The 16097-nt window shown below is 41.4% G+C and overlaps 1 protein-coding gene across 1 annotated transcript; it reads right to left on the reverse strand.

Annotated features, from left to right (window-relative positions):
• Positions 1-1029: 1029 nt before the first annotated feature.
• Positions 1030-15896, reverse strand: CMPK1 (cytidine/uridine monophosphate kinase 1). Its single transcript, XM_085067658.1, has 6 exons — positions 15484-15896; positions 6547-6693; positions 5545-5697; positions 3979-4055; positions 3799-3895; positions 1030-3343 (listed from the first exon to the last, which is right to left on the reverse strand). The coding sequence occupies exons 1-6, from the start codon at positions 15556-15558 to the stop codon at positions 3302-3304; spliced, it is 591 nt and encodes a 196-aa protein (XP_084923784.1). The 5' UTR covers positions 15559-15896; the 3' UTR covers positions 1030-3301.
• Between the last annotated feature and the right edge of the window lie 201 nt (positions 15897-16097).

The raw sequence follows: 16097 nt of genomic DNA on the forward strand, positions 1-16097 counted from the left end.
AATTTTCCACAAGACCCTGGAACTCCCTCATGAGCCAGCTCTTCTTATTAAGGACAAATGTTGCTAGTTGTCCTACACTGAGGCAATCCTCAAGTGAATGCTTATAGTCTTCTCTGCCTGCTCCTACTCCCACAGTGGGAGACAACTCAAAATCTCTGTCCAAAAGGTGCCAATTTGATGGGCAGCTTTGCCCCTGTCAGTCCATCCCTGAGGAGATGCTACAACTTCAGGGTGAGGTTTCAGCAGCAGTTTGGTCTCTCCAGTTTTACCAGCAAAAAGGTACTCACACCTGCTGAAAAATACCCTGCTTTTCCCACCCCTTTCAGACCAGCTCTGCAAATCTTTCCAGAGTAAAGTTTCAAGTTGGAAGGGTTGGACTCGATGATCTCAGAAGTCTATTCCAACCCAAATGATTCTATGATTCTAAGTTCAACATGTTGTTCACTGGGAACCTGCATGTTACAAAACAACCTGTTTTGTAACCAAGCTTTACATAAAATGAGTTATTTTAAAATAAGCCTGGCAACCTCTCAGTTTCTTTTATAGAGAATATTATGCTGTACCTATCTCCTTTAAGAACAGTCTGGAGTACAGCTTGTAGGCATGTGCTGCAGAGCCAGCACAAGGGCATTCAGGAGATCAGCTGCTGATTGAGCAAGGAATCACGAGAAATCCAGACAAAATATGACTCCAACAGCAGGTGCACAACAGGTTTGTGTTTCCTAGACCACTTCAAATCCGTTTTCTTTCACACATGTGCCAAATGAATTATCACAGCACAACTATATGAATAGAGTCATCAGATAAACCTGTATAGTCAAGAAAAGGTACCAATTCCACATGCAATGGAATTATTGCTTAAAAGGATCATCAGGACTTCCGTGTTGATGGTGAAAACTGAACTTTTATACACATACCTGTGCAGGTGGCCATGTGAAGTATCTAACTCCAATAAATACTCACTTTCTATAGATGGGTATATTATATGAAAAGTATCCCTTGTGACAGGTAACTGTAAGCAAGCACTCATTAAGCCACAGAACAAAGTTTATTGGATCTCCTCAAATTCTGTATACAGTTGTGCTGCTAAATGGACACAAACACATTGGCATATTGCCTTTAATCTTTATTTCATTCATAAGTCCATCTTGAAAGAAGTGGTAACACATTTAATGGCATCTTTAATAAATAAAATAACAAAAAATCTAGTCCTTGCGAAGACACATTACAATCCACTCCAAATATTGCCAAAACGTTGTTGGGTGTTTTTCTAGAACTTGCTCCAGAGGTTTTTATTTTTTGTTTCAGCACTTAAATACACAGAAAAGTATATGATGAGAGAAAATGGATACTCTATTCTGAACAGAACTTGTAAAAAACAGTAACTTAAATCAAGAGTTAATTAAATCTCTCTAATTGGATTAAAGAATCCAGCTTGAAGTATTTTTTGAAAAGCCCTGATTCTAACCTTCATATTAAAACATGCAGTTTCGCTGGATCCTATCCATGTCAGCATACTTATACAGTAAGAATTAAATTCCAAGTTTTCTTTTCTTTTTAAAGGGGAAATTCATAAAGTGAGAGCATCAGCCTCCCACACTCACAAAAGCAGTCATGGTCCATATGTTCTGCAGTAGTAAACAGCTGTTTGTGGCCAGTCCATTGCCTGAACTCCTACCAGACTGGAAAAGCTACTGCAGTTTACACTTGTTTCTGTACTCATCTCTTCCCCAGGCCAGCAGCCTCAACAACCTCAGAGAGATGAGAATTCCTGAAAATACAAATCTGACTGCAGAATGAGGACCAACACATCTGATTCTAATGAAAAGCTATGCTTAATTTAAACCTTTTCCTAAATAAAGTCACAACTAAAGAAAAGCTGAACGTCAAGATTTCCAAATTGCAATTCTGCGTAATTAGCATGTCACAAACCAATTATAGCATCAGTTAATGTAGGAACAACCACTCTATTACTAAAATTAATTTAAACTCTCATCTTCAGGTCTTCAGTGGAAGCTTAGGGCATGCCAGGAATGCATGGTTGGGCCCCCCCAGACCTACGCATAGTATATAGGGGACAAAAAAGCTTAAACAAAAGACAAAATTGCACCACATCTGTGCAAACATTTCAACCAGTTTGTTTCAACCAGTTCCCTGCTCACCCCAGCTATTGCTGCTGACTGCACTTGGCTAATTCAAGAGAACATGGTGAAGCAGGACTCTGTTTAAGGGAATGGAACTTTTTTCTGCAGTTCTCTTCCCCTCAGCTCACCACATCATAACAAAAGTGCAATAACTTACAAACTTCTCAAACAAACAGCTATTAAAATTACACATTTTTAGGGAAACAAATTCACTAGTTTAACCATAAAAATATTTCCCCAGGTAACAAACCTTAAAGCATTTGGTAACACAGTATTTCAATAATAATAATAATAATAAAGAAAAATCCTTTCACTTGTTACAAAAGAACTGTTTGAAGATTTTCCTTACTGTACACTATTAAAGAGCTTTGCCATCTTGTGAAGACCATGCTGTAGTTAAGAACATAACTATCATTTAAGATAAATGAGTATTGAAATACTGAACTTTCTGAACCTTTTGCAAATGAAAACAAGGTGAAATCCAGGGCCGTGTCATCCAAGAACTTACAAGACAGTTTACATCCAGAGTCATAAGGAAGCACCACTTTCCATAAAGTACTTTGTTTGTCTATTCCTGAAAAGCATATTTAATAGTTTTTTGAGAACTGCTAAAACAGATTCTCATACTAACTGTAGCTTGACTTAGAGAACTCAGGTTTGGCGATATAAGGGAATTCTGGACAAAATTATGCTTTGGAAAAAAAAAAACAAACCAAAAACAACCTGCTAAATTTGGTCCAAGTATCCAAAAAACAAAGGGTACATGGGTCCTTCATTGCTTAATGCTGCTGTTTAGTTGATCCTTAAAAACAAAAAGTAGGTGTATGGCAATAAGAAAGAAGGACTGCCCATGACAGGCACAGAACTGTGGCAGAATAAACAGCTTCTTCAGAAAGATGTATTAACTGTGATTCTGCCATGTGAGTAACTGAACTTGCACTAATGGAGAACCCTGAAACTTGTATACTATAGCCACAAGAAATGATTTCCTATTTAAAAAACAGATCCATTTCTAATCAACTGCTTTTTCCAATCATCATTAGATATGTGAAAAAAAAATTTTAAAATCTTTTAAAATAATTACAAAGAGTGGACTGCAGTAGCAGCTATTCAAGCAAGATTCAAGCACAAGTTTAAATGAAGTTTCAAGTTGGGAATTAGCCTTCTTTGTCGAAAATTTGTACAACTTTTTCAAAAACCTAAAAAGATAAAGAAGAATTTTATGAAGCATTCAAACAGTTACTTTGAGTTAAACCAACATAAATACTATTTGAGAGTATTTTAAAAAATATATATGGGTGTTTTTAGAACATTCACAGTAATTCTTTAACAGTGAAATTGGCATCAATTCTGGGAAGCAGACAGAAGAGCAACACTACTTCAGAAGAGCAAAAGCTCATGAAAATGAAAAAGGCAAGACACTGTTAACACAGAAACACTGGAAATGTGTTTAGTTCAGCTCACACTCAAGCAGAACAAATCAATTTCCTAAAGTTATTCACATCTTACTCGGTCCTTCAAGAGTCAAATCAAGAGTTCCACAACGTCCCTCAGTTAACTAGCAGACTAACTACACAAACACACATCTCAGAAAAATGCCAAAAATATGACCCAGCCACTGTCATCCCCATGTCTTTTCAGCTCATGTACTTACTTCGTCAACAGATTTAGAGGCATCAACTTTTCTGACTTTTCCCATTCTCTCATACAAATCTATTATAGGCTTAGTAGATTGCAGATATGTATGAATTCTAAGAGAAAGCACAGGGAGAAAAAAAACACATTACACAGTAAAATATAAAGAGAAGGGAACTGAAAATTTTGAAGATAGTACCTCTTTTCCAGGCTCTCCCGATTATCATCACTCCTACCACTGCTCTTGCCTCTTTCAAGACAGCGACCAATACAGATCTACAAAAAAACATCAAACAGATGACTACAACCAGGAACACAAGCTGCCATCATCCTGAGAGCAGGAGCAAATAAAAATTCTGTACATCTAAATTGGCCTGGTATACAAAACACAGACCACATCTGGTGGATGTAAGCAGAACTCATACAGGAATTTAGATTCTTCCAGAGAAGAAGGATGATGATTTACTCTTCAGTTTATTAAAATGGGATTGGAGTCAGAGGAAGTAAAAGCAGCATCAAGCTCTGTGGTTTGACTGGATCTCCAACCTGAGACACTAAAAAAAAAAACCACCTGATTTTCAAGAATGTGTTCAAGCCTTCTGAAAAGCAGCATGTCAAATAAGACTATTAATATATGTCAACACTGAAAGAAAGTCACTGTATGTTCTCTCAAGTATTTTGTAAGGCAAACTGACAGTACTGAGTTATTGTCAGTTGAAATGTTCTTACCTAACATTGCTATAATGAAGACTTCAAAATCTAAGTAAAAAATTTAGAACTAACCATAGCTAGAAGTGTACCAATGAACTAACTTTTTTAAATCTCCAGTAAAATAAGCAAGTTGACACATGTACACTCCATGAATACATTTATCCTACTCATGCAAGAGGACAATGGTTACAAATTACTTCTTCCTACACAATACAAACATGGTATAGATCATTTAGGCATTGTTTATTTTTAGATCTAGTAAAAAATTTAAAATCCCAAAATTACCACCCCACCAAGTGAAAAAAATAATTTAGTCCTATTCAATGTTTTAACAGAAAAATAATAATCCCTCACGTGCTCTTTAAGATTACAAAATAATTGCAGATAATTTAAGAAGAAAAACAAAATCTCCAAAGTTGGGGAAAGGGGTAAAAGGAAATAAGTCAGCTTAAGTTGCTGGGGTACTCCTATGAGTTTTTATGCTCAAGGGCACTGACACATTAAAAAGACAGCACCTCATGGCACTTGCTAAATGAATGTAATGCATCACTGTCAAAATGCCCTTGTAATTTAATGACTTGCTAAATAAAATGTTGAATGCTGACTATCCCACAGCACAGCTTGTAACTTTGAAAATAAAGATTGCTGCTGCACTTTAGAATTAAAGCAGACATTATATCAAGTTCATTTTGGACTAAACAACAAATTACAAAGAGTAAATAGAGTAACAGTTTCTGAAAAGTAACCAAATAATTTTGTAAAATGTATTTAAAGTTTTGATAAGTTTTCTTTAAGAATTCAATTGCCTGGAGTACTTCCTCAATAGAATTTATTAACATATTATTTTACTAAGTGTCATTAGCTGTCTATTTTAATAAACATGCAGTTTTTCATTGGCTAAAACAAGTTGCCCAAAAATCCTTCAAACTCACAGGCCAAGTTTTCCTTCTACTCTTACAGGAGTCCATTCTACCTGTCAGAGTTTAATTGTTCTTCTTGAATGATTCCCACAATATTGCAAGAAAGGAAGTTACAGAATTACACATTTCATTACCTCATTGTCACAATCAAAAAAGAGAACAAAGGAAACATCCGCCTTTCCATCCATAGTCTTATTCCAGCCTTGAAGATTATCTTCATTCCTGGGAAATCCATCAATCAAAAACTTGTTCTTCTGGGAATTGGCAGCCATTGTTTGATCCATAGCCTGATAAAAGATAATTCAATTCACATTCTCCTGCACATACACTGATGTATCTACTTATTAATTTACCACCAAAATGTTGACATGGTAAGTTGAGAAGCACTTATCTTAGGATTATTGCAGATTTACAAAACGTGCTTTTGTTTCACTTTCAATGCATGCCGGTTAATTCACTGATGCACCAACATAGCTATTGTTCAAACTGAATTCATTATTTCAAAAAGCTCAAAATCTCATAACACAATTCCAGCTTAAAGCTGATTTTCTACAAGATACTGGGAAGTGTCTTTACACAGTAAGACATCAAAACATCCCTGATCTGGAGTTAATTCTAAGGGAAAAGCTCCAGATAAATTTAGTGCCATGAACTTTTTGTCTCAAAGGAGATACTCACTGTTTTCAAGGCCATCCAATAAGGATAAAGGCTGGAGCTTTTCCTTTCAGAAGAACATCAATAGGTGCTCTTCTCCTTCACCTGACTATCTATTTTAATAAAGCTTACAAATATTAGTGCATTTAAGGCCTCGACCCTCCAATCAAATATGACCAAGCGGACCAAGAGGTCCAAAAGCTAGTGCAGAGAAAGAAAAAACACAGTTTCATTGATTTTCCAAGAGCTACTAAAAAATCAAAGAAAATAAAAATAACCCATTCTCACAGATCCCCAGTATCAGAGACCATCAGCTCTCCAGCAGTCAGAAAGAAACACAAGTGATTGCTGAGAGAAGCACCTCAGTGTCTGCCCATTGCTACCTCTCCCACTGGAGGAAAGGCAGTTCTGTCAGAATACAGCCACTGCTTTGTTGCTTGGGCTGTAATAGTGACCCTGCAAGGAAATACCCCTTTCCTTACCCTCTTCAGCAAGCTGATTGTTATTTCAACTGGTACAATTTCCCCCTCCTTGATGTAGTTCTCAATGAGTTCTCCATACTGGGAGCCCGGCCTTTTCCGCTCATCCCGGAGGAGGTCACCAGCAGAAAGGTGTGTGTAGCCATACTTCTGCAACAGGCAAAACAAAAACAGGCTCCTTTCAATTACAGCACTTGTGCAAACTTCACATCAGTCAACAGTGTCAGCCCTATTTATCCTTGTATTGCAATAGAAAAGCACACTAGCATCTTGCTAGTGATGGATCTGTTCCATCCACAGTGTGCAATCTGACAATAGAGCACACCATTTACAGAGCACACACAGTAAGAATTACAGAGTCTTTAAGGATGGAAAAGACCTCCAAGATCACTGAGTCCAACACCTTTGGCCAAACACCATCATGACAACTAAACCAGAGCTCTAAGTGCCACATGCACTCGTTTCTTCAATGCTTCCAGGAATGGTGACTCCACCACCTCCCTGGGCAGCTTGTTCCAATGCCTGACAATCATTTCAGGGATGAAATTCTTCCTGATGTCCACCCTGAACCTCTACCTGCCCAACTTGAGGCCACTTCCTCTTATCCTGTTGCTGGTTGCCTGGGAGAGAAGGCTGACTGCTATCTTAGTACAAACTCCTGTCAGGGAGTTGCAGAGTGACAAGGTTTCCCCCATGCCTCCTTTTCTTCAGGCTAAACACCTCCAGCTCCCTCAGCTGCAGGACTTACAGGACTTACTCTCTAGACCCTTTCCCACCTCCATTACCCTTCTCTGGACACACTCCAGCATTATTCCAATGTCTTTTTGAAGTGAAGGGCCCAGAACTGGACATCCTTCTGAAAATGCTCAACAGGGCTTTTGTCAGGTATTTGTGTACAATTTTATTTGTGTACAGTTTTCAAAGGCATTTTTGTTACGTTTGGAAAGAAGACAAGACAAGAATTTTGTTTATTTACCTACTTAAAGAAAACACATTAGGTGATGGCAGGTCCTTTGGAGCTGGAGGAATGTCCCAAGCACAGGATAAGTCAGAAATCCCTCTGTTCATGTTGTGGTTCTGGCACCAACTTTCTCCCCTATCTTGGTGAATTGACCTATCACATGGCAGCTGCACAAACACTCCTCCTGTCCCTGCTATCTCCTTCCCTGGGATGACCATGACAAACTCAGAGCATCCCTTGGGAAAAACAGTGACTTCTCCTAAGGATGATGTGGCAGATGAAGGTAAATAGCTACACTGGTACCACCCTCTGTCACACCAAGTACAGCAGAGAGCAGAGAGATCTGATCTCAGAGAGATAGGTTCAGATCTATCAGTCTGATAGCAGCATGCAAGAAAACAGCACACACCATTGCTCTTCTCTATCATCTCAAACAGCCAAAACAGTCACTAGTAAAAAATACTGATGGGAAGTATTTATCGCATTTGAATTTCTCAGGCATTTATCATTGTAAATAGATACCTAATGCAAGCATACCAATACATACCTACCAAAGAGAAATGCGTTGTTACAAAGGAAATTTCACAGCACAAAATAATAATTTTCTCAGCTCATTTAACACCACAAGAAAACTAACAAAGTGTACCATGCTCCTCGACCAAATATAGTCCATAAAAACAGGCAATAAAGACATCTTCTTGGTGATTACCTAAACTAGCTATACACCCAAAACAGAGCACACATATATGTTCTCATCTGAGATTTTACACAAAACAAAAGTAGCAGCAAAAAACTTCAGGGTTATCAGTTTGGATGCAGCAACATCCAAAGCAAATTTCAAACAAGGTGTCTGAGAGGCATAATAAAGTGACTACACACTTTGTGAGGCTGTGAACTTAGGATTTAAAAACTTGGCTACTGAACTAAGTACAACAGAAATATTACACAACCCACTAAGTGACTTTAAAACATTTCAGTTGCTTTCCAATTTCACCCACAAAAGCATGGAAAGTTAGCTCTGCCATAGTCATAATTTAAGAAGGGATATAATTACCTAAATCTCCAAAACTGTACACAGTTGGCAAAAAACAGAAGCAAGATTTTGCTGCAAGTAACTGTGAAGGAAAAGCTCCACAGACATCCTCTGTAAGCTCAGAGCTTGTACCCTTGCTTTAATGTACATTGCATTTGGATATGCCTAACTAATTGCAAATCTAAATATTTATAACCTACGGTAGCCATAAACCAGAATAAATCGTTCCTTATATGCAAGAAACATTACTCTGCTGAATGCTAAATTAACACATCGTCCTTCTTGCTAAAGTTAAAGAATGATGATTTTTTTAACATCAGGTTTCTACAAAGGAGAAAACAGGAGGAAAATATAATCCCTTAGGTTTTAGAGGATTACCAAACCATTTAATTTTCCTTGGCATTTCCCTTTTCATGCATGAAAACAAAATTGAGTCAGACAATTTTTGGAATTCTCCATCTTTTGCAAGAGCAAACTAAAGTAGTTTTTAACGGCTGAACTGGAAAGTAAAAGACAGAAGTGTTTTAAAGTGCTGTTACACAAACAGACTTGTTTGAGATAATAATAAATTGTATTCAAGACTAACCCTCAGAATGGCTTAACCAGGCAATAAGAAAAACAAACCTCTCCTTCAGGGGCAAAACATCTATTTGTTAACTGTACTGAGCCAAGAGCCAAAGAAAACACGTCGGTTTAAACAATGCAAACAAGGGGGGAGAAGGGCTTGGCTGCTGTTCCACACACAGAAGGCTTCAGAGACGTGGTGCTCACGCTACCCTTGCCAGTTTTAATCAAGGCATTCAGGACACAAAGTTTTCTTTCATTTTAGGTGAGATGAACTCGCAGCAAGCACCCTGTGTTGGAGCAAATCATTGCAGGGCCAAGGGCTTGCAGAAGAGACTGTGATGTAACTGCACAAAACTGGGGTCAAAACACTCTCACGTCTTGACAAGGTCTGCCTTGTGCCAGCAGGACTTTCAGCAGTGCCAAGCACATCTTGATGCAATCCCCAGAATGTGACTCATTGCCACTCCTGCCTAATCCTTCTTCTCTGCAATCAAAAAGGGAGCAGGACTGTGATTGCCAAACTATGAAAAAGCGGTTCCCCCTGTTCTTGCTAGACACATAATGTCAGACTGAAAGGAAGAACTGAAATAGAAATTAGGTCAAAAAGAAATTTCCAAATACTTGGACGCCAGGCACCTAAAATCTGGAGAGGTTTTGAGATTTCAGAGAAGAAAAAAGAAAATACAGAATTAACTATTCTAAAATGTATTTCAGAGATAATGTTTTCTGCTATACTGTGAGACTGATGTGATCTAGAAGAAGAAAAAAAAAATTAAATCAGTAAGTTACTATTACACAAGTTCTCATTATTACACAAGGAGTGAAAGTTCTTGGCGCTGTGATGATTTGCTCCAATTCAGGACATTTGCTGAGGGTTTGTCTCACCTAAAGTGAAAGAAGATTCTGTGTCCTGATTGTCTTGATTAAAACTGCCAAGAGTAGTGTGAGCAGCACCACACCTACTTATTATACAAGCTCTCATTATCTTTAAAACTATTTTTTTGTATTATGGGTCTCCAAATAGCACTTATAAAAATCAATTGTGAATGAAAAATTGCTGTCTTCAGCACCACTCTAGACATCTTTCGCTTTAAAAAACCAAAAACATAAAAATAATTTAAAAATCCAAAACAAAACAAAACACAGTGAAATGGAAAGGCAAGCTCAAGTTTCCATCAACCCCAGGACAGCAGTAGTAGATAGAGCAGATCAGAACAGCACTTGCTGTTTGTCTCTCTCTGCCTGGTGGCTCAGTCCCCACGCAGCAGGACACACTGGGACACACAAGCTGTGTGCTCCACATCTCCAAATTCCAACCCGAGACTGCAGCCTCCCCGGGATGCCCTTCCCACCCCTGCCCTCCAGCCCTTCCAGCTTTCTTCTGTCAGCCAGGATTTGCAACTTTCACTCGGCAGACAGAACACGCTTTGTTTTCAGTAAATACAATAAACAGATGAATAGGACTGGAAATCCATGAGTCACATCTGTGTCACGCTCGAACCGGGCGGAGCTGCCCCAGCAATCTCGGGCAGTCAGGAGGGATCAGAAGTGTCAGCAAGGAGCAGTGGTGAGCAGCAGCTGCCGCTGGGACTCCTTCCACAGCCCCTTCCCAGGGGCACAGGGTTTATTTCTGATTCAGCCCTGGGTGGTCCAGCAACACATCTCCCCACTAAACACACAGCTTGAGACTTCCTTAAGGGAGCAGAAGCCAAGAAGCAGGAGAAACACAAATTACTGCTTTGACCTTGACTCCTATCTTGGCTTATCACTGTTAGTTTGAAAATGAAAGTCACAGGGCTTAAGATTTAAACAAATAAAATACAAACTTTTATTGCCCTAGTTCTGACCTGTCGTATCTTGGGCAACCTTAATAAACAACCAAAATTTGCTACATACACCATTCAAGAACTAGTTAAATAAAAATAGAACCATGTAAAGCCCTGCAGCCTTTGGGACTTTTTCAGCCTAGAAAGCTTTTGTTTGTCCCATTAGCACATGGAATTAAATCTTTGGGGTACAGACTATAATGCAGTAATAGACCTTCTGTCTGCTTATTCCAATTAAAAAAAAGGAAGAAATTTTCTTAGTTTGAAATATGTTTTTGTCTCTGGGAAAGAAAAACAAACAAAACCCCTGCATTAACAAACCAAAACACACAGTGGAGATCCCACTGACAGCGCCTTCAAGGGAGAGGGAGGCAAACAAAGCACCCGAGTGCTTCAGGAGCACTGACTCAATAATAGGCACCCTACAGTTCAGAAATATAAATTTGTATTCTGAAAATCAACTGTGAGAACTTAAGGCTAAGTAGAATACTTGACAAACGTTAAAAAGATTTCAGATTATGAGTCTAAAGCAAACAATTTAAACCCTGTTTTTATTTCAAGGAAGTTAATGCTGTCTCTCAGCAGACTTCTAGAAGACAATTAACACATGACAGCAAAACCTAAATCCTCTGCTGCTTCAGGAGGAGCATTTCTGATACAGTGAGTTCTTCTTTGCATTGTTTCCTTCACCCTAGGAAATCTCCTTATCATATATCCCAAAGCAACTTAACAGCTTCTTCCATTTGGATATTAACTTATGCTCTTATAAAAACAAGAAGGCTCAGCATCCCACCTTGTAGAAATAATTTTAGATTTAACCACAAACATACAGGACAGGGCTGTGGTGAAGGTGAATTATATTTTAGGTGTACAGAGAGTGATGTCTTCTATACCTCAAGTCTCTACAGATCACCTTGCCAAAACAAACAGACAAAAAAATACAACTCAAATCTTGCTTGGAATAGAGACAAATGATTTAGTTATTATTCTTCCCACCGACCAAAGAGCTTTGCATCTCAGGCAGAGGTTATAAGGATTTAAAATTTAAGCACAAAAAAAGCGTATTTTGTGCAGATTTGCCGAATGCCTTTTTTTCCTTGACTTTACTGTAATGATTTTACAAGCAAAGTTCAGAAGTCAGCACTAAAGCACATTTCATTATCTCACAGTCACAGAAGATACACTATGGAAAGCATGAAGGTTATTGCAAGAACCTGCATTCAAATGACATCATTCAACTATAGCTCAAATATTCTAACTCACATGACAGCTATGCAACAGTCCCAGATGATGGCAAGCTCCACCTAATAAAGCTGGGGAAGGTTTCAGGAGTTAATCTGCAGAGCTGGAAGGGAGAGGATAAGAACTTAAGAGGGAATTCTGCTTCATCCCTCTCTAAATAGGAGGAACTGCTCCAGAACAGCAGCAGTTCTGCTGTATTTGCATTTCCCTGGCAATTCTGTGTGTCTGTGGAACATACAGGAGTTGAGTCTTCCCTCCATATCGGAGAAAACCAGCCTGGTTCAGCTGTCTCATCCAACCTTATCTGTGGAGATAAAGAATCCTAATCATTTACCCACTGTTCCCTTTCTTACTGTGTCAATACCCATTTTCACTCATTAGGTCTTCTTCCCTCAAATCATTTCTCCATTTGTGTCCCAAATTTGGCTTGAATATATGCCTTCTCCACATTCAGGGACTTCAGCACACACTGAGCAGTTATAATTTAGACTAGTACTTAAATACATGTTTCACCTGCAACATGGGATACCCATCTCCCTTTTTTGGGAATGTAAAGCATAATCAGCAAAAAAATTACAACACTCCTTTGTGAAATCGCTCCTAGGTAGTAAGTACATAATATCCCTTTTACTCTACAAAACACAGACACACTTGGTTTTTAATAAAAATTGTTTGATGCTAAAATCATACAAGATCTCACCTCAGCCAAATGAGACTCCTTCCACATGTGATGTGCTCTGTCCCAAATCTCCAGTAGGAATAGCAACCAAGGCATATTTATAGCTCATACTGACTTTTTGTTCAGCATAACCTTCAGATTCACAGCAAGATACTGGGTCAGATTCATTCCAAATGCAAACTAATATTATTCAATCCTTTTACAACAAGGATGAATGAGGTTTATTATTACTCAGCTACAGCCCCCTTTTTTTCTGTGGCAAGCTGCCAACAGGGTTTAAAATACAAATAAAAATATACTTCCAACCTGAAGGCAGCATTGACTGCACACAGGCTGCTCACTTGCCTGCACCAGGGCTCTCTGGGGGCTGCCAGGGGCCAGGCCAAGGATTTGTGCTTAGAAAAGCTGCTGCTCTCCACTACCTCTGCTGTGTTTCACCCACACCTCTCTGTTCATGTGCCCTTTTTCTAAAGTTTTCCAGCACACTTGCATCAGTCCAACTGTTCTTTAAACTACTCCAGACCCTTTGCGCCCCTCAGTTCAGCCAGTGACTCTGGTGGAGGTGCCTGAGCCAGCAGGAAGGTTGTCCTTTGCAGTCAGCAGGTCTGAGTGCTCTACTGTCAGCCCACTGACTTCAATAAACTTCTTTCCATGTAGTCAACAGGATTAGCAGAATTAAAGCAAATTTGCATTTATTCGAAGTTGGATTTCCCTCTCCAGGCTTAGGGAAGAAAATAAATACAGCACAAGCAAGGTTTGTCTTCTTTTCTTTCTAGCTGGAAACACAATTTGAGTAGCAATGGCTCATTTGAACTCCTCCTAATAAAGTGGTCTTTATCCAATTATATCAGCCTATCCAGCCATGGGCATTTATCCTTCTAAACACAGGCCAGCAGCCACACAAGGTACTTCAGCCCTGAGGCTACACTAATGGTTTGGTGAAAGCCATTAATGACAGCCTACAAGGTTCCCCTATAGTTTAAGCTCATTTGTTTGTTACGTGCCAGGGGCTGAGTTTGACCTTACCAAAAAGGCTTTATGAGCACTGTGAACTTTCCATCCCACAATTTAATTTAATGAATATGCTGGTTTGAACGCAAGTCTGTAATTTGAGGTTTAAATCCTTCAGAACTAAAGTCATAACGGTATTTTTTAGTCTGGACCAAATTCACTTAACTAAGTTATACAACACTGAGGTCTGGGACATAACAGCAGCGTGGATAAACTGTAACAGCAGTCCCAGAGCAGCACAGAACAGAGGACACACACAGCGTGTCTGTTCCAGGAGTTTTGGGGTTCTTTCCCACCAATAGTTTCAGGAGCACGGGCATCACAATTCTTAGCCATTTCTTTTAGTGAGGGTATGGATAAACTTTGATGCTATATGGCTTTTAATAAGAAAAACACACACAATTGTTCAGGAAAAAAAAAAAGGAAAAAAAAGATAAAAGAACTGTTTCAAATCCAACATACACACATGTTTGAGAGCACTCAGCCTTAACTACTTCCGTAATTATCCACCTGGATAATTGTAATTACCCTTGTGGTTTTTGGTTTTTAAAAGGACAGTACTACACCATGTATCACTCACAGTGCTTTCTTAGATATTTGTTGTCTCAAGATGTTGGGAAAAATGTATTTGGAAAACTGAAAATTTGATAATATAACTGAAAGTTTAGTCAAATTATACTGTCAGTCTTAGGCTGTTTAAAAAGAAGGAACAAGACAAACCATCCATGGGATCAGGATATCCTTTGACTGCTATCATATTTTGTCACAGAAAAAAATTCATTCTATTTTTAACATTTTACTTCCACAACTTACTGACATGGCACAGGGTCAAAAAGCCAACGCCCTGCAATGTCTGCTGTACCAGCTGTAACATTCATGGGACAGACCTCAGAAGATATGGACCTTGATCCATTTCAAGTCCACGTATTCCCAATCGCTGTGAGACAACTCACCTCCTCTCCCAGGCCACAACCCCGGCTGCCTGAGCATCCGGGTGGCAACCCTGCAGCCACCTACGTGGCCGTGCAGACGTGTAAGGAGCCACCCACCGGGATGGGCGGCTGGACTGGCCTGACAAGACAGCACCGCCCGGGCGGCCGGGAACTAACTTCTCCAGGGCCGCTGTCCTTCCTGACCCCCCGCCAAACACAGCGGGCAGCCGGTGCTCGCGGCCCACACTGGGGCAGCCTGCAGAGCCCAGAGTGGATGCAAAAACCCCAGCGGTGTCCCCAGGGTGGGTGCCAAAGCAGGCAGACCCACCAGTGGAGTGTGATCCCGCGGGGCTGAGGGAAAAGGAAGGAGAAGGGAACAGGCTGGGCGGCCTGACAGGGTGAAGCTGGAGTGAGGGCTGCCCCACCACTTCACCCACTAACGGGGAGATGTGGGTCAGTTATTTTTATTTATTTCCTCGAAGGGGCGACGAACGGATGGAAGCTCGACAAGAAACCAGAGCGAAAGGCAGATGAGGGTCAGGCCACCCAGCGGAGCAGGACAAGATCCCCAAGCGACCACCCCAAAGAGGGTCACGGACCCCAAAGGGGGATCCTACAACTCCCAGGGCCCCCCGCGGCCGGGTCCCGCAGCTCGCCAGGCCGCGCAGCCCGCACCCCCTCCGCCTCACCTCCACGATGCGAGCGCACTGCGTCCCCTTGCCCGCCCCGGGCCCGCCGAGGACGAAGACGACGACGGGCTTCATGAGGAGAAGGAGGCGGCGGCGTTGCAGCAGCAGGACAGCGGCGGCGGGGCGGCGGCCGTGGGGCGGCCGGGGAGAGGCGGGAGCCGAGGCCGGGGCTGTGACCGGGACTGTGACTGTGGCACTGCCGCCGCCGCGCTGTCCCCGCGGAGGGAAAGTGCTTCCGGGTCCCGGGCGGGGCGGGGCGGGCACGTGGGCGCGGGGCTGGCAGTGGCGGCTCTGCCGGAGCTCACGGCCCCGGAGCCCGGCTGGGGAAGGCCCGGGCCGGCGCGGCGCTCCAAGGGGACCGGGCGTGTCGGTTTACTGTTCCACCCGCCGCAGCCCTTCCCGGCATGGCCTGGCCCGGCCCAGCGGCAGCGGCGGCGGCGGCGCCCCCGTTGCCACGGCAACGCCGCCGCATCGCCGCACTGCGCCTGCGCACTCCCCGCCCGCTGGCATTTTTAAACCCCCTGCGCGCGCGCTGGCGGTTGGTTTCCCCGGGGCGCGCTCTGATTGGCCGAGCGGGCCGTTCCTCGCCGCGCGCTGATTGGGCCGGGGCGGGC

The sequence above is a fragment of the Lichenostomus cassidix genome, chromosome 8 (genome assembly GCF_008360975.1).
Source record: "Lichenostomus cassidix isolate B80296 chromosome 8, HeHo_3.0, whole genome shotgun sequence".
Lineage (NCBI taxonomy): Eukaryota > Metazoa > Chordata > Aves > Passeriformes > Meliphagidae > Lichenostomus > Lichenostomus cassidix.

What these genes read in the sequence shown, in the direction of transcription:
- CMPK1 (XM_085067658.1), bottom strand. Translation starts at nt 15,558, where the DNA reads ATGAAGCCCGTCGTCGTCTTCGTCCTCGGCGGGCCCGGGGCGGGCAAG. An exon ending in CGGGAGAGCCTGGAAAAGAG is followed by an intron (nt 3,896 to 3,978) that starts GTACTATCTTCA and finishes GCTTTCTCTTAG; the next exon opens with AATTCATACATATCTGCAAT. An exon ending in CCTCTAAATCTGTTGACGAA is followed by an intron (nt 3,344 to 3,798) that starts GTAAGTACATGA and finishes TTATCTTTTTAG; the next exon opens with GTTTTTGAAAAAGTTGTACA.